Source organism: Molossus molossus, unplaced genomic scaffold (assembly GCF_014108415.1).
Source record: "Molossus molossus isolate mMolMol1 unplaced genomic scaffold, mMolMol1.p scaffold_m16_p_8, whole genome shotgun sequence".
Classification (NCBI taxonomy): Eukaryota; Metazoa; Chordata; class Mammalia; order Chiroptera; family Molossidae; genus Molossus; species Molossus molossus.
Genome location: NW_023425402.1, coordinates 96797832 through 96817827, shown reverse-complemented (window position 1 = coordinate 96817827; position 19996 = coordinate 96797832). Strand labels below are relative to the sequence as shown.

The following is a 19996-nucleotide window of genomic DNA, read 5'->3' as shown; positions in this document are numbered from 1 at the left end:
CTAAACAGATTCTTTAGGACATCTTAAGGTATTCTAACACTAAATATCATACCGGTAGGAGCCTTAAAGTACAATCAGTTACTGGCTATCAAGGTTAACACTTATCAATGTTTTTTAAGAATAAGATGCTTAACCATTAAATGGATTTAAACATGAAAAAATCCAAATTGGACAAAATTTTAGAAGTCTAATACATTTACAGTAATTTACCACAACTGTTTGCTGGAAAATAAGATCAAGAGACCATAACACTTTAATTAGAGGGGAAAAAACCCTAAATTTAGTAATAGTAATGAGGAAAGAAACCTAAATTTCAGTCCATCAAATCAGATATTTAGTATGCTGAAAAGTATAAACAACAAATATGGTATATAAAAAATATGATACTTTATGATATAAAAACATATTTTTGTGCTTAAATGCATACAAATGCACTTAGTTTTGCCACTGAACTCAGCCATTAACATAAATTTCACTTTGGTAGGTTACTTACCACTAGCAGTAAACATTACTAACTGTTAGAAATAATTCATATTTTATAAATAAATACTTTTGATCACCTACATTTTTAGACTGCTATACTATGCAACAAACGCCATCCTACTTCTTAACACCTGCCATAGAAAAATTTTTCTTTATTTACACTTTTGTTTGAATTCTAATATTAAAAAACACTAAATAAAATTTGTCTTGTTTGTTTAAAAACAGTTTTAGCTGGTGACCCTCTTTTGCTAAAATAACAAACTCTATAAAAAGTTATCTATACCACTTCTAAAAGTTGGCTTTCAACAACAGAAGTTTTCAGTAAAAAAACAGGATCAAGATTAAATAGAAAATCACCATTTGGCAACCATCACAATAATAATTTAGCCAAGAAACATCATCAGATGCTAAAATCAGTGGGTCAAGTGTGATGAGGGACAGTATGTTTCTAGTCCCAAAGTAGTCCTTCAAGTCAAAGTACTTACTGATTATAAATACCAATCAAAAACACTTATTAATTTCAAAGGGACAAAGAATAATGTTATAATGGAGAGACCTAGCAGACAGAAGCCTAATCAAAAGATCACACCAATAGGGACAAATTAAACACAAGTTCCACTTGAAAGGATACAAAAAGAACACATCAATCCCTTTAGGATATTCCTATCTAAAAGGTGCAACCTGAATCCAATCATGAAGAAACATCAGACAAAATCATACTGAGGTACATTCTATACAATAACTGACCTACATAATATTCAAAATTTGTCAGTTATGAAAGTCAAGAAAAGGCTCAAAAACTGTTCCAGATTAAAGATCAAAGAAACATGACACTAAATCTAATTTACATATAAATAATATGATAAAAGGCAAACTTTGATGATACAGCAAAATGTCCCTGGTGTGTTAAGAAACAGACACAGATATATTCGAGGGGTAAATAGACAGTAATTTGACAATATTCTCTCAAATGGTTCACAAATATTTTTGTACTATTCTCAACAAAAAATTAGATAAACTTAAAACTGAAAAACTAATATTAAGTATTTTTACCATCTTCAATACTAGTTTTTGTTTGCTCTGGATTTAACAGATTTCTAAACTAATCATCTACTTTTTTTTTTTTTCTGGATTCCTAGGTTTCAGTTTGCTTGGGAGAGCCTAAGATTTATGATTTACAAGAATTCTGAGGAGTACTACCAAGATTAAGGACCTAAGCACTAATAGAAGAAAGAAAAAAATTGTATTCAGGAAAAATAGAACCTACTACCATAAGTTATCTTCTGGATACATGTAAAAATAGATGTGTAACAAATTTAAAATATGTGCTTTTCCAGAAAGATGCCTGCTACCACAAAGCAGTGGCTTCAAGAATTGTTATTTTTACCAAAAAACAGACAAGTTTAGAAACCCATACTGCCACAGATAGATAAAATAAGTTTAAAATTTTGCTGTTTCTTTAATTTCTACATTGCAATATTTCAGAATGTACTAATTTTTTTAAAAGTGGGCATTCCTATTTTAAAGAAAGCAATGAAACATTGCACTATCTACAAGGATATTCTTCAATATACTACCATATAAAAAATAGTTTCTTTAATATGATTTCCCTGGATTTGCTGGGTAAGAATTTCTTAGGGTGATTTTGGAGAATACAGATAATAAAGACATACAAATTCCTGGGCTCCACCTCAAAGAAGGCCTTCATAATTTTATTTTAATAAATGCCACAATAAAACCTTCTTTTAAGGTTCTGTAAATACCATTTGCGAAGAAAAAGTTAACATAACAGGCCTGAGACTGTTATCTCTACAAATGTTAGCTTTTGAGGTTAGCTCTTGGTTGGCATCTGGTAACCTGGCTTTTGAGGTGGCTCCCACCATTCCCAGACTGAAGGGTGGCACACTGTGCCTCAGTTGTCTGCACAAATACGTTGATTTCTGATGAATCCCTGCTTTCCTTGTGGGAGTCTGAAATTTTGGTATGTGCTAAGCAGAAGGTACCTATGGACTGACTCCAATAAAAATTCTGGACAACTGAACTCAGGTAAGCCTCACTGATAGAAAGTATTTCAGTCACGTGGTAATAACTTACTGCTAGAGGAAGTAAGCGTGTGTTGTGACCCCACTGGAAGAAGACTCTTGGGAACTTGCGGATAGTTCCCTTCAGATTTCACTCCAATGTCTTTTCTGTTCACCGATTTTGCTTTGCATCATTTTGCTGAATCCCCTTGCGTTTTCCTAGTGAATCATCAAACCTAGGGTAATCTTGGGGTACCTTGACACTACTTTAATATATGAAATTCCTTCTGCAGAGTTCCAAGTATCTCAATAAACTGGTGTATATAGATTAACAACTTGCAAATTGATAACTCTGAGATGACAAAAACTTAAAAAGTCCTATATTACAAAAGTATTTACTTTTTGAACTACTAATGAAACAATATTCAAAAGATAGTTTAACATTCATTTTCTCAAAGTTCAAATGAACTATTTAAACTGTAAATATAGTTAATTTGACATTTTATTACATGGTTGTTACATATTATTTCAATATGTTTAATTATTTTTAATTCCATCAAAATTAGACCCATCCTTTTCCTAAGAAAAAAAAAGAAAACCAATTCAAATGCATACACAAAACAGTCTACTGTCCATCACAATTTAGGTAGTGTTTAAAAGTGATATATTCTTACCATGTGGAGTGATTGTCTGTATAGGTTTAGCAGGGGACCTCACATTCCATATAGTCAAGGTGCCATCTGAATGACTACAAATAAATTGTTTTCCTTCATGATGCCAAGCCACAGAGTGGATAGCCTATAGAAAAAGGGTGAATAATTTCATTAAAAGAAATTTTTATTTAAATACCAAACTATTCATAATTAGTTTTGTAATTAATTTTCATTTAAAAAGTTTTGTATTTCTGAAACTGAAGATAATTTTATATTTCTGAAACTGAAACAATCAATACAAAGACATGGCACCTTTTACCTTAAAAACAAACAAATAAGCAAAACCATTTCCACATTTCCTAGCTCTATTCACTAAACTGGAAATCATGAATACTCCTAGTATCCAAATTATGGTCAGCAGATAAAATTACACAATGAAAGAAGTTATACTTTCATAGAAGAACATCTTATTCTAAGTTTGGAACAGAAATATACAAGATTAATGGGTATACTTTGTTATAACAGATAGTAAGGATGCAATCCAAGACTATTATCACCAAAGAACTCAGAAACCAAGTAAAGGAGGTTCCTTGTCCAAAGATGAAGCAATTTGAAAATCAATACCAATAACTTCAGTATATTGAAGCACACCAAATAGTTTTAAATCTTTGAGTACAAACTAAAACTAAAAATAGGAACAAATTGATATCCACTGTGATTACTGAAAAACAGCTCCTTTAGAACAAATATTGAAAAAAAAGGGAAAGAATAAAGCATTTCTCCTACCTTTCCTATATGAACTGTACTACTCTGTGACTAAATAGTAGATAAGAAGAAATCTCTCTTTACTACAGTGTCCTAACTAATACAAATAGAGAAGGAAGTATAGCTTTAGAACATTCTCATTTTGCAACCACTTTGCAGTAATAGATCAAGGTCTTGAATGTCACTGACTGCTAATATCACACATACTAACATTCCACCTGATACAAGAGCATTATCTATGAAATAATCTCGCTAAAAGTGAAAAATGAACCTGAATTTGATCAAGCCTCAGTAAAAGATCCAATTTATAGAAAATATGAAGGTTAAAAAAAAAAAGTTAAACACAATAGAAATGCAGCCAGAAAAATCCATTTTTGGGGAGACTAATTTTCAACAAATAAATGGCAAAAAAAAAGAAGAAATGAGCTCAGGAAGTAAAAAGAGAGGAGAGGTCTACAGTTTAAAAGAGACAAATGATTTATCAATCAATCATAATCTATCTATAATTGGGTCTTACAACAAACAAACTACAAATATCTACAGCATTATTATGGTCATTAGCATTAGATAAAAAATACAATGTTTATTAATTTGCTTATAAGCATACAGGATACTCTCTGCAAAAATACATGAAAAATTGGTAACTGGTACCTGGGTTAAGAGAATTGGATGGTCAAATGACAGGGCTGGAAAAGATATTTTTTTGTATCTTTTGAGGTATGTGACTTACATTATCTATTATAGAAAATAATTTTGTGTGTTTTGTTTTTTATTGCAGTTACAAAGGTGCCTAAACTAAAATCACCCCCAATTAATTTATTAGAAAAGCTGCTCAGAACTAGAGAAATGGTATCACTTTTTTGTTGTTGTTAATCCTCACCCAAGGATTTTTTCCACTGATTCTTAGAGAGAGAGAAAGGGAGGAAGGAGAAGGGAGACAGAGGGAGAGGGAGGGGGTGGGAGAGAAAGAGAGAAAGAGACATCCATGTAAGAGAGACACATTGATTGGTTGCCTCCTGCAAGTGCCCCAAACACTGAGCTGGGGACTGAACCTGCAACTCAGGTACATGCCCTTGACTAGGAATCGAACCTCAGCAATTTGGTACATGGGCTGACGCTCCAACCACTGAACCACACCAACCAGGGCATGACAACGTCTTTCTGTTTGTGTTTTTTTTTGTTGTTCTTAATCTTCATCTGAGAATATTTTTGCATTGATTTTCAGAGACAGTGGAAGAGAGGGAGGAAGGGAAGGAGAGATAAACACTGATGTGAGAGAAACACATCGATTTGTTGCCTCCCACATGACCCCAATGGGGGCTGAGGATCAAACCTGCAACCCAGGTATGTGCCCTTGACCGGAAATCAAACCCATGGCCCTCTGTTCCCAGGGCCGATACTCTAACAGCTGAGCAAAACCAACAACGGTAACAATATCTTTTGATTAGCAAAATAATATTCTTACCTCATCATATGTGTATCTGTAGTCACCTTTCTTTGATTTTAGGTCCCATAATACTACTGTTCCAGATTCATAGCCAATCAAAAGCTGTAACAAAAGAAAATGCCACATTACCTAGGAATGATATTAATCATATAAAGCATTTCATTTCTAACAACAAAGATAACTATTATCATTAATATGCTTCCAATATAAAATTGTAATACAAAGATTTGCATTGCTAATTATTAATCACATTTATGAGAAATGAGAATACCACACTGCCTTTGATTAGGGACTCAACATATACAAGTTTTTTGAAAAAGAAACCTACCATTTTGAAGTGCTCAGTGTACACTTTTAATAATATATAATAAATTAGCAATACAAATTAGCATTTGTATGTGCTTTAGAGTTCAAACTTTCCTAATTCAACACATTATCAGGTAATCTCACTTATTCATTTATATATTAATTAGTTCCGAATTATGTCCAGCCTAGATTCCTCTTGAGATTTAGACTCATAATTCCAGTGGCCACATCTCCACTTATCTACTCAAGAACTTCAAAGTAAATGTGTCCAAAAGTGAATCATTATTTTCCTCCTTACCCTTCTTTAGTATTCTCTGTTGCAGTGTCTCTCTCACCATTCTTTATCTCAACATTCATTAGGTTGCTCAGGCAAAAACCTGGGGGTCATCTTAACTCTGGTTTCTCCTCCTATCAGGTAAAATCAAGTAATTTTAAAATTACATTCTATCACCCAGCCAGTGTGGCTCAGTGGTTGAGCATCGACCCATGCACCAAGAGGTAGCCGGTTCGATTCCCAGTCAGGGCACATGCCCAGGTTGTGGGCCCCATCCCCAGTGAGGGGCATGCAGGAGGCGGCCAGTTGATGTTCTCTCTCATCGGTGTTTCTATCTCTCTCTCCCTCTCCATTCCTCTCTCTCTCAAATCAAGAAAGAAAAAAAAATAAAATAAAATTACATTCTGTCATCTCTCTAATTTACTTTCCTCCACCTCCAATACCTTGCTCTTGGTTGAAGACAACGATCTCTGGGGTGTGATCACTTTATAAGGTACAAAAATGTCTAATCACTATGTTGTACACCTGAAACTAAACAAATATAATACTGAATGTCAACTATAACTTGAAAAAAAGACACAAAAATCTCTTTTCTAGTCTCTACTCGCCCCCAATGCCAAGTCTTGCTCCTTTTTTAACCCCTTCCATATTGTAGCTGCAATAATAGTTCTAAAATGCAAACCTGATCATGTACTGTATGCTTTTATTAAAAACATTTTTTAGGATAAAGTTCAAACTCAATAATATTATTTATAGGATATGTCATGGTCTGTCCTCTGCTTACCTCTCCGGCTTCATCTATTACCACACATTTCGTACCCAATATACTCTAGTATATCTCTTAATTCAGGCTCTCTCTTTCCTTGGAGACTTTGCACATGCTGTCTTCCTACTGGGCCACTCTATTCGAATGTCATGTTCTGCCTGACTAATCCTACTAATTCTTCAGATGTCCTTTTAGCTATCAATTCTTCTGTGAAGTGAAGCCAAGTATAAGTCAATGCTTTCCTATGTGCTCCAATAATACTCTGTACTGTTTTTAATCTGAAGGGTCACTACACAATACAATAATGGCCTTTGCTGTGTCTTAATTCTCTTTTAGACAATAACACTGGTCTATTTAAACAAGGATTGGTTTTATCTTATTCACCACTGTACTTCTAACATAAGACACAGGGACTGATCTGTTGTTGGTAATAAATCTTTGTGAATGAGTAAATTTCAGAATGGAATGCATGTTCTTGCCTTATAAACCATCCACTGCTTATCCAACCTCTGCTGTCCTCCTTCCCCGACCCTAGCATTTTCCAAATCTCAGTATTCCCTCCGCTTGATCCTCCTTTCCTTTTATTTACTAAGCAATGTTTTATTCATTTTAAAGTCTTAATTTAGTGTTGCTTCCTTGGGTAAGCCTACCCAATTCCTCTAGAAAAAAAAAAGATGCTCCTCCTATGCCAGTACATGAATTTTCATCTACATGCCTCTAATAGCCACCTAATACATATTAGACACTCAACAATTTGTTTAATGAATACATAAGTAATCAGTAGGCAGTTAATAATCATTCATGTAACCTGAGATATGAATAAAGTTTGGGGCAGACCCAGTAATTTTAATGAAATAGAATTTAGTAGATTTCAGACTACAGTGCATTTGAAGGAGCCAGTCATTTCCCAAACTCCTCTTTCCTAGGCAATCTTACACATACACACCTTCTGGGGAAAACTGGTATTTATTTCCTTTACCTTTTACTAATCCTTCCAAATATCTTGGATATGTAATTATGTCATTTTCTAATGGGAGAACAGAAGAACTTCAAAAATAAAAAGAGATGAAAAAAGATAAAAATTGAAGAATTGATGTACAGTGTAAAGAGCATTGGATTGTTCAGGTCACAGATAACCTAAGATCTTACCTTAGATCTGCCACTTGGTAGCCACGTAACTTTACAGAAAAAATTTTACTTCTCCAGATCTTAATAACATAAAAGGGCTGCAGTAAACTTTAACCCTTCAAGTTAAATCTAATATCCTAAGATGTAAGAAATCTGTGCCAACTGATTAGACTTTAATTCCCATAACCTCCTAAATATTAAAAATAGAAGACCTAACTTAAAAATACAGTACTTAAACTTGGAAGATTCTTTCAATGCTTATTCCCACTAGAATATTTTATAACTCAGAGATGTTAAGTAATGTATGTAGTACTGACTAGTTTCCTTTTCATTATTCTCTCATAAAAAACATCAGTGGGTACACTGAATATACATACAACTCTCTACAACTGATCTATATATTTTACAGAGTAAATGCAGTATAATGGAGGGAGTTCTGGGGTTGAAATCAGAGAAATCAGTGTTCAAAATCCCAGGTCCACAAATACCTAACTTTGTACTACTTAACCACATAACACCACCAGGTCTCTGCCTCATCATCTGCAAAATAGTAATGATATCTCACTTATATTTGTTGTAAAAATCAAATGGAATAGTTTATATAATGTAGTCAGCACAGTGCCTAATATAAAGTAGAATTCAATAAATAGAAGCCAATATAATCTATTCAAGCATGTTAATATTTCAAATATGTTTCAATGAGATTAACTCTGGGAACTAAGGAGAATAATATAATGCAGGTTTCAAAAAATGGGGATGATATAAACTATCATACAAAATTTATTTATGCAATGAATTAAGTATATACTGAGCAGTTACTATTTACATTGTACGTTGAGTACTATGGGAAATATAAACTTGCATAAATATTATCTCTGTGTTCACAGAACTTTTTTAAAGTTGACCTATACACACATTTCTCATACAAGGCAATATGTGGTAAATACTGTAAAGTTTACACAAATAAGGTGCTAGTGAATTTGGAAGTGGGAGAAAGCATTTTCTATCAGAATTGTCAGAAGAAAATATTACAAAAATATATTTAATCTGAGCCTTAAAATTGGGGTAGGAATTTATCAGAGATAGAATATCATCAAATAAGACTACCTGAAAGAATTCCAAACCCAGGGATTTACATAAACAAGACATGGAGGCCGCAAAGAACAGCTCACATTTGGGAAACAATAATAATTTGCGCCAGTATAGCATTTGGGTGAAGATGTTCAGAAAGAGCCCAACACTACCTTTAAGGAAACTTTGTTAGATACAGCAGAACCACTGAAAACGTTTGAACAGGAGAGAAGTGAGATTAAAATGGCACTCTAGGAAGACTGATCTGGAAATGATTCAAGAATGGATTGAAATGCCTTTAACTACCTTGGCCCCAAATGAGATGGAATAGAAGAGAGACACTACAAAGGAAGGATTTAAATGGCTTAGTGATCAATTCAAGGCAGAAGGAAGGAAATTTTTCAATTCTCCCATCATGTCTCTCACCCAAAGACTTGCCTTTAAACACGTGTCATGAACCAAAGAAAATAAAGTGAATATACAGCTTACTAAAACTTGCTTCATGTAGTTTCTCTCAAAACATACAATTTTATAATTATAAATTAACTACAAACAGTACAGCCAACCTTTGGTTTTCCCAGTGGCAAAAAAGAGAACAGTGTCATACAACCTGTAGACTGGTCACTCCCACTACTTAGGGAAAGGAAAAGCCTGGGTAAATTTCACAAAATTCACAAGTTTCATTTCACTGATTTCTGATAGTGATAAATTTCCTGGTATTTACACAGGCTAATATCATAAAATTATCTACATAGACATTCTATCTTTAAATAGAATTACCTAAAAGATTGGTTGAATTAAGAAATAAAAATTTATGGAAAAGGAAGTTTTATTATTTTTAAATATATTTAACAAGACTAAATTAACAAAGCTAGATACTAACTGCATAAAACTGGTTTCTGAGTATAAAAGAATTAAGTAACATTTAAAAATTTTTGTATATTATTAATCCAAGCTATTTATAAAGAAAAATTTAGGGAAGATAAGATGTAAAGACAACTTAACATATGATTTTATAATTAACTGCTATAAAAACTGTATAATTCAAGTGCTAAAAAGAATTCAAAATCTAAAGAAAACAGTTTTTGTGAGGATTATGAGAAAATTTCAGAAAATATTTTGAATAAGCCAAAAATAAATAACCTTTGTTTCTGTTAAACTTAACTTGTTTTAGGGTTTTTGTTGTTGTTATTACTGTTGTTCTTTAAAATTGTAAATGATTCTAATTCTTTCACTTGTTTCACATAAGGTATAAAAAGCAATGCAACCTTTGTTACTAATCTGAACTTCTCAAGGTACGCCTTGAATAATTTGCACATTTAAAAAAAATGCCAAAATTTATACATTTAGGTAATAAAAACATTTTTTAGAAAAAATTCTACCTTTCCTTCATCCATTGGATTATCACTTATATGGACAACAGGTCCTGGATGAGATTTAGATGACCTAAAAAAAGAAAAAGTTAGTAAGATTCCTTTTTTGTCAGCTAAAATTTTCAACACAATTATGTATTCATCACAATCAGAACAATGAATGAAAAAATAAAGATATATTTATAAAGGATGTAAACATTTCAATAAGTGATCACTAACAGATATTTAGCTCTTAATAGAAATCAGAGGAAATATAGTGACAAGTTGATACAAGTAAGCAAAATTTACTATTAAGTACACTTTGTGTATAGAGAAGAATCTTCAATTTAGTATTTTAGCACAGAAAATCTATTCTCATGGTAGAATTCTCAGTTAGTATTTTTAAATAAAGCAGCATCTAAAAATATTGCTTATTTTACTTAATTCTAGCCTCCAATTAGGGCATCTCATCCAGTTCCATAGTTCACACTAAAAACAGGAAAAATTCATTTTTTAAATCAACAAAAGTAATGTCACCTATACTTGCTCAGAAAAAAGAAGTCATGCAGATAAGAATATAGTTGAACTGAGGCCTATACTGCATGGATAAGCTCCTCTCTGTTCATAAACTCAGGTTTGAAAGACCAGTTCACTTCATGAGAGCCATCTGTGAAACCACACAGACACCTACACCAGACTTACCCACTAGATGCTGGGATCAATGCAAACAGCAGGCCACAAAAACCCACACCTTGTATCAAGGGACTGACATATGATCATAATGATCCTACCACAGGAATGAAAACCAGGCTTAATATACTATTATACCTGCACAAACACACTACTTAAGAAATATGCCACAAATTTATCATTATGTCAAAGTGATACAAAAATCAGTGGAGTGCAAAAATTCAGATTTGTTTAAAAACAAAGACAAACAATGAAAATGAATCTTGCCGATATCCTTAAATTTTGATTTTATGTCTGAATTATATAAGAAAAAACTTAATAAGATTCTAAGAGTGAAAAGTTAGCACTAAAAGTTAGAATTCTTAAGGCCCTTTAGCTCACCCAGTTTTTGTTGTTGTTATTGGAAAATGAAAACGATCATTATATCAAAATTAAGAAAAATTAACTGTCAAATTAATTTTGCAATGTTACATGGCAAACATTTACATTTGTTAATTATTAAAACATATCAAGTAGTAGTTTAGATCAATGTTTTACAGACATTGGTGGCAACCCATTAGTGAGTCATAAAATCAACTTAGTGGGCCATGACAAGCATTTGAAATAAAAAGAAAAAAAGATAAAAGGAAGTGTTTTTCTCCTAATAAGAATAATGTTTTCATTAAACTTGTGCTACAGTTGATACTTATGTGAACACAAGCATATGTGTGTGTGTGTGTGTGTGTGAGTGTATGGTGGGCAAAAGTAGCATTACAGGTGTTTGTATGGAAAATAATACAATAATTAATAAATGATAAGTATAAACTCTATTTCATGTAATCACAACTGTAACCCTACTTTTGCCTAACCCTGTATATAAAGCATTTAAATGTACAAACTGCCAACAGGACAATACCTACAAAAGACTAATCTATATTTAATATCAAGAATGTCTGACAGATATAAAATTCAATATGAATTTAATGATTAGCTATTATCGAATATTATCATATATGGTACTGATACTTAAGATACACAGTATTTGTTCAAACTCACAGTTCAATGGCTTTATTCCACATAATGACGTAGCCTGAGAGTGAGAAGGACTCCACATTGACAATATGTATATTACCTCGTTCAGTGCCCACATAGAGCCACTTACTCTGGAAAGGCAAATGGCAAAATGTAATCCTGCAAGAGAACATATATTTTTAAAAAATGTTTTTAAATGTATGATATATTCTATTAACTGTAGTAGAGGGTTAATCATGACGTATGTAACTAACGAAAAACGAAAATGATACACAATCATCAGATTTACCTACTCGTTGTGATTACTACCTAATTATGCTAATTAAACTTATGCATATTCAAACATAAGGCTTTACAGTAAATAGACAGCAAGGCATGATAGAAAGGAGATAAGTTTTGAAGTTAGAGCAGTTATCCATCAGTATCCTTGGGGAATCCTGCAACCTTTTCCCTGAGCAAAAGCTATGGATGCTCAAGTCCCTTATACAAAATGGCATATTTGAGGATAACCTACACAATTCTCTTGTATATTTTAAATCATCTCTATATTTCTTCTAATAATTAATACTATGTAAATGTTATGTAAATGGTTTTATACTGTATTGTTCAGAAAATAATTACAAGAAAAAAGTCTGTACACGTTCAGTACTGATGCAACAACCACTGCAGGCCTTTTTCTTCCCTGAATATTTCTGATGTGCAGTTGGCTGAATCTGCAGATGTAAAATCCGTGGATACAGAATCCATGGATGTAGGGCCAACTTATATGTTTCAAATTTGACCATGTCATCCACTAACTGTGTAACTTTAGGAACATCACAACTTAACATTTAAGCAACAAACTGAGTTCAATACTGCATCACCCCCATGTGCTACTATATTTCTCAGAAGTTATTAAACACTAATCTCTCTCAGGATCCATGCATACTATTCCTTCCAGGCAAAATGGTCTTCCCATATTTTTCTTTTGTTCAATAAGCAGTTCAAATACCACCTTCATTCAATCTGATATAGTACCAATATTTTTGTATTTCTATCAGGTTTGCCTTGTAAGAAGAGTTAGGGTCTATTCTCTTCACTAACTTGTAAGCCTCTGGAAGGGCAGAGATCCTCTGTACTCAGGCTTAGACAATGCAACTGGAATATAACAACTATCTCCTCCTGCATCCTGATGATATGAGAGGTCTTCATTGACAAATTATAATAATTTACACGTATGTATTACATTTTATTATCATTCCAACAATTTCAAACTTTTTCTGTATGAGCTCATTTGATTTCAAAGCAAACAATGGAAACAATCTAGTCTTTTTAGTAGCACTTATTAGGGAAAAAAAAAAGGTAACATGTTATGAAACCATATAATGCTCATCCTTTCAAATTCTAATTGTGTTTTTCAAAATAGACTAAATTTCAATGGAATAGCACTTAGAATAATAAACTGATAATCACTGCTAGACTGTCAATACTCACACTAGGTATTAGGCAAGATACAGCATACAGAACATTTGCTATTCCATTAACACACAATTTCATTACTGAGAATTGTCTAGATGAAAGCATTTATCAAATAAATGTACATGCAACTCATTATCTCACTATTTTCTATAGGTATGCTCATTGAGACTAATCCTTAAGGTTCACTGTCTGTATTTTCTGTTGAATGTTTTATAAGATAACATGTCACCTTTCTAAATGATTTATGTGTATTTAACAGCACAGAAAAGTCTACTGACCCAAAACATCATTTTATAGTACGTTATTACTTCACAAGGCCTAAGTTCATAGTACCATTCTGAAAGCTTTAGGGTCACTTAGGTTTCAGAATTCAGAGTTTTCTAGATTTTAGAAAGGTACATAATCCATGTTTTACATATTAATTAATATGGGAGTAGCATTTTATAAACACAATGTTTTTGAGAGATTTTAGGCAGTTTAGTTTTTAATTGACATACTTGCCATATAACATTATATTAATTTCATTTTTTTATTTATTATTTTTTTAATCCTCACCCGAGGACATTTTTCCATTTTTTGTTCAGATAGAGTGTGAGAGGGAGAGAGAAGAATAGAGAGGGATAGAGAGAGAGAGAAACATCGACGTGAAAGAGACACATCGAGTGGCTGCCTCCTGCATGCACGACCAACCAGGGCCAGGGACAAACTGCAACTGAGGTACCGTGCCCTTGGCAGGAACCGAACCCGGGTCTCTCTGGACCGCAGGCCAATGCTCTAACCGCTGAGCCAAACCGGCCAGGGCAACATTATATTAGTTTTAGATGTACAACATAATGATTCTATGTATGGGTATATTGTGAAAAGATCACTATAATAAGTCTAGCTAATATCTATCACCACATATAAAGTTAGAATGGGATGAGTACTTTGAAGATCTATTCTCTTACCAACTTTCAAATATGTATAACAGTATCATTAATTACAGTCACTGACAGTAAAAAAATCAAACATACATCCACCATATGCTAGGCCCACTCCATTCATATGTATTTACCCAAAGAAAGAAAAGCATATGCCTATAACAAGACACGTATACAAATGATCATAGCAGCTTTGTAATAGCCAAAAACTGGAAACAACCCCAATATCCATCAACAAGTAAATGAATGAACAAATTGTGTTATATACTTAGAATACTAATGAGAGGTAAAACAAACAAACAAGCAAACAAAAACTAATGATACATGAAACAACAGTGATGAATCTCAAAATTCTTACAATAAAAGCAGCCAGAAAAACAAGGGCATATTGTTATGATTCCATTTATATACAATTTATGTAAAATAGAAAATGGTTTCCTGGAGATTACAAAGGTACAGGGGTACAGAGGTAGAGACTAGTAATAGAGAGAGAAGGGATTAACCACAAGGAAAACATTCTCAGGTGATGGGTAGGTTCCTTATCTTGATTGTGGTGACAGTTTCATGCCATACACATCTACGTTAAAACATCAAATTGTACATTTCAAATACGTACAATTTATTATTTGCCCATTATATCTCAATAAGTCTGTTTTAAAATTTTTTGTTTTCAGAGATTTGTGGATTGGGGAATTATGAAAACAGATGGTCATTCTGATTAATATATAATAGCAAGCGCTGGAGTTAGACTGCCTGAATTTAACCTCCAGCTCTGCCACTCACCAGCATATGACCTTAGTCAACCTCTCAGAGGCTCAGTTTCTAAGCACTAAAGCACACCTGTCTCACTCACAGTGTTCACCTGAGGATCAAATAAGACAAAGCCTAGTATATGGTTAAAATGAAGCCTACACAGTTACATGTTCAATTAGCTAATTACTATTAAAACAAAATGATATTATACCAATTAAAAGTTATAGGTAAATTTAAACTAGATGAAGTAAATAAAGTAGTAGAGAAAACAGAACATTTGTGTCCAGGTGGTGAATGTAAATTGGTACAGCCACTGAAACAGTGTAGACGTGCCTCAAAAAATGTAAACTAGAACTACTACATGATCCAGCAATTCCATTTCTTGGTAATTATCCGAAGGAAATGAAAATACTGACCTGAAAGATATATGCATTCCCATGTTCACTGTAGCATTATTTACAATAGCCAAGACATGGAAACAACCTAAGTGTCCATCAATGAATAAATGGATTAAGAAAGCATTTTGTGTGTGTGTGTGTGTGTATAATATTCCATTGTAATATTCCAATGAAATCTTGCCATTTGAGACAACCTCGAGGGCATTATGCTACGTGAAATAAATCAGACAGAGAAAGACAAATATTGTATGATCTCTCTTATATGCAGAATCTAAAAATATAAAAATTAAAATAAAATAAAAGCAATAGCATGCCAAATATAAGAAAAAACAATGCAATAAACATCTAAAAGCAACAATTTCATTTGAAATGTGCCTTAACTAAAACATGAATATAGCTAAACATTTTTGAAATTCAAAAAAAATGGTTAAACAACCAGTTGACAAAAAACAAACAAAAAGACCCAGAATATCCAGTTTCGTGCTCTGTTCCACTGTATGCAGTCCTCCATTATTCCTCACTCTACAAAAGCAGTAGCTTCCAACTTGCTTAATAGCATTACATGACCCATTCTTGATTTTTAATACTAACAAAATTATTTAAATATATAATATGCTTACAAAATCTGAACTTACCTACTTACAGGCAGAGATTTTAGATACATATCATACAACATTTTCTATTCCTAGTACAGTAACAGCACACAGCAGTTATTTCTCAAATATTCAAAGCAGCAAAGTAAGAATAAAATCTTCACTGTTCAGAAAAAATTCTGGAATATTTTCCTAGACTTGTTTCTCAACATTAGCCTCCATGCTAAGATTTCTTTTTTCCTGAGTCAACGACAAAACAAAGGTATATTTCTGGGAAATATTAAGCATCTTTACATTTTTCAGAAGTGAGAACAAACTATTTAATAATGAACACTTTAAGAAGAAACTTAGTAAGTTCACTTAAGCACCAAGACTTTAATATTGTCTCTCGAATAAGTCTTGTTCACTTCTTTAAAAAATACAATCAGACTTCCGGTCAAGATGGCAGCGTAGGTAAACGCAGTATCGCGTCCTCCCACAATCACATCAAAGTTACAACTAAACTACAGAACAACTGTCATTCAAAACTACCAGAAATCAGGCTGAATGGAAGTCCTACAACTACGTAATTAAAGCAGCAGCCACATCCAGACTGGTAGGAGGGGTGGAGGTGCGAGAGCCCACGGTGGCCAGACGGGCTGGTCCCACACCCACGTGTGGCGGATAAAAATCAGGAGGACACCTCGGCTGGGAAGGTCCTTCCTGAGGACTGAGGGGTCCCCGTCCCACACCAGGTGCCCTGCTCAGGGTTCCAGTGCCAGGAAGAGAATCCCCATCACTTCTGGCTGGAAAACCAGCGGGAACTGAGGCTCAGAGAAGCTGACGCCGCTGGAGCCCCAGGCAGCTCCTTAAAGGGCCCGCGCACGAACTTGTCGGACTCTCTCCCTCTGAGCTTGGAGGGGAGGCAGCTCGAGGGGCACCAGAGACATCCAGGGAAGAACTGAGCTGTTTGGCACTGGAGCGAGCGCTGGAGAGGGGGCTTTCTCCAGGACAAACGTGCTGTCAGAGGTCTTTGTTCCTTTGGTGAGCCCTTCCCTGGGGCGGCAGACAGAAATCTGGGACTCCAGCAACATGGTTCACACTGGTAGCCCCGCCCTGCTGACTCCCTGAGGCCCCACCTCGCCCCACCCAACTTTCAGGCCCACCCAAGCTGTTGCCAGTTGCTTAACCATAGGATTGGCCTGTCTTGGATCCAGTTTCAGGTTTTTCCTAAATTCTTTCAAAGGAGCAGCATCTGGTCTCAGCGAGCCCCATACCGCTCGTTAAGTAATACACAGAAACAAACACAGGGAGGCAGCCAAAATGAGGAGACAAAGAAACAGGTCCCAAATGAAAGAACAGAACAAAACCCCAAGAAAAGAACTAAGCGAAATGGAGATAAGCAACCTAACAGATGCTGAGTTCAAAATACTGCTTATAAGGATACTCAATGAACTTAGTGAGAACCTCAGTGGACTTAGTGAGGGCCACAAGAGCATAAAAAAGGACCAGTCAGAATTGAAGGAGGTGTTAATTGAAATAAAGAATAATTTACACAGCTTCAATACTAGAGTACGTAAATCCAAGAAGCAAACCATCGATTTGGAATATAAGGAAGCAAAAAGCGCCCAATCAGAAGAGCAAAAAGAAAAAAGAATCCAAAAAAATGAGGAGAGTGTAAGGAGCCTCTGGGACAACTTCAAGCGTGCCAACATTCGCATCTTGGGGGTGCCAGAAGGAGAAGAGCGAGAACAAGAAATCAAAAACCTGTTTGAAACAATAATGACAGAAAACTTTCCTAACTTGGTGAAGGAAACAGACATACAAGTCCAGGAAGCACAGAGAGTCCCAAACAAGATGAACCCCAAGAAGCCCACACCAAGACACATCATCATCAAAATGCAAAAGGTTCAAGACAAAGAGAGAATCTTAAAAGCAGCAAGAGAAAGGCAGCCAGTTACCTACAAGGGAGTACCCATAAGACTGTCAGCTGATTTTTGCAGGCCAGAAGGGAGTGGCAAGAAATATTCAGAGTGATGAAAAGCAAGAACCTACAACCAAGATTACTCTATCCTGCAAAGCTGTCATTTAGAATCGATGGCCCTATAAAGAGTTTCCCAGACAAGAAAAAGTTAAAGGAGTTCATCACCACCAAACCGTTTTTATATGAAATGATGAAGGGTCTTTTTGAAGAAAAAGATAAAATATATGAACAAACAAAATGGCAATGAATACATATCTATCAACAATGGAATCTACAAACAAAATGAACAGGTAGATCAGAAACATTCTCATAGATACAGAGAACATTTTGTTGGTTGCCAGATGGGAGGGGGTTGGGAGAATGGGTGAAAAAGGTGAAGGAATTAAGAAGTACAAATTCATTGCTAGACTGACAAACTTCAAAGGGAAAGAGGTTGGGGGGGTGGGAAGAAATAAACCAAAGAACTTATATGCATAACCAATGGATACAGACAATAGTGTGGGAAAAGGCGGGAGGGGGGTGGGAGTAGGGAGGAGGGGGTTAATGGAGGAAAAATGTACAACATCTGTAATATATTCTACATTCAACAATAAAGATTTAAAAAAATACAATCATAGGAGTATATTTGATTTTTTAAAATATTTTTTCCTTTATTGATTTGAGAGAGAGGAAGTCAGAGATATAGAAACATCAATGATAGAGAACATCCACTGGCCGCCTCCTGCATGGCCCCCACTGGGGATCAGGCCTACAACCTGGGCATGTGCCCTGACCAGGAAATGAACTAGCAACCTCTTGGTGCATGGGTCGACACTCAACCACTGAGCCACACCGGCAGACCACAGGATTATATTTGTTAAATGTACAATCAAATTTTAAAATTATTTTGCATCGTAACTACCATCATTAAGTTAAATGAAGGGGAGGGGGTCAAATATTTTTTATTACAATTAACTTGAGACTTTAAAAAATTATTTTCAATTACAGTTTACATTCAATATTATTTTGTATTAGTGTCAAGTGCAGAGCATAGTGGTTAGACAATCATATACAATAAAGTATTCCCCTGATATTTCCAGTACCTATCTGGCACTATACACAGTTATTATAAGATAATTTCTTAATTGGCAATTTTAATGGCTCTGGCCATGTGGGAATAGGAATAGTGGGAAAACAAATTCCATGTTGCAAACAAATAAAATAACACCATGCCAGTGGTTTAGGAAAAGGCCAATAAGAAAATGTAGTTTCCCAAAACATACTACTAGCAAATGTATTAAATGGTCCAATCCAAAGACATGGGGTAGCTGAATACATAAGAAAATAAGACCCTTACATATGCTGTCTGCAAGAGACTCACTTCAGATTGAAAGACACATACAGACTGAAAGAGATGGAAAAATATATTTCATGAAAATGGAAATTAAAAAAAAAAAGAAAGCTGGGGTAGCAATACTTATTTACACTAGACAAATAGACTTTAAAACATAGGCTATAATGAGAGACAAAAAAGGACCCAGCAATTACACTTCTGGGTATTTATCCAAACAAACCCAAAACACTAAATCGAAAAGACATATGCATCCACATGTTCACTACAGCATTATTTCCAATAGCCAAGATAGGGAAGCAACCTAAGTGTCCATCAATAGATGGATAAAGAAGTGGTACACATGAGTGGATAAAAAAGCTGTGGTACATATACACAATGGAATACCAAGCAGCTGTAAGAAAGATCTCTTATCCTTTGAGACGACATGGAGGGACCTGGAGAATATTATCCTAAACGAAACAAGCCAATCAGAGAAAGACAAATATCATATTATTTCACTTATTTGTGGAATATAATGAATAAAACAAACTGATGAACAAAACAGACCCAGAGATATAGAGGTAGGCTCTACAGACTGATAAACCTCAGAAGAGGATGGGGGGTGGGGGGAA

The 19996-nt window shown here is 34.4% G+C and overlaps 1 protein-coding gene across 5 annotated transcripts in view; it reads right to left on the bottom strand.

Moving 5' to 3' along the window:
• Positions 1-19996, bottom strand: part of STXBP5 (syntaxin binding protein 5) — a 162812-nt gene that overhangs the window by 93479 nt on the left and 49337 nt on the right. For all 5 annotated transcript variants that reach the window (XM_036248364.1, XM_036248365.1, XM_036248366.1 and 2 more), the window contains exons 5-8: positions 11992-12126; positions 10297-10360; positions 5388-5471; positions 3179-3302 (exon numbers count right to left, since the gene is read on the bottom strand). In XM_036248364.1, coding sequence (XP_036104257.1) covers positions 3179-3302; positions 5388-5471; positions 10297-10360; positions 11992-12126 — 407 coding nt within the window. The remainder of the gene's footprint in view (positions 1-3178; positions 3303-5387; positions 5472-10296; positions 10361-11991; positions 12127-19996) is intronic.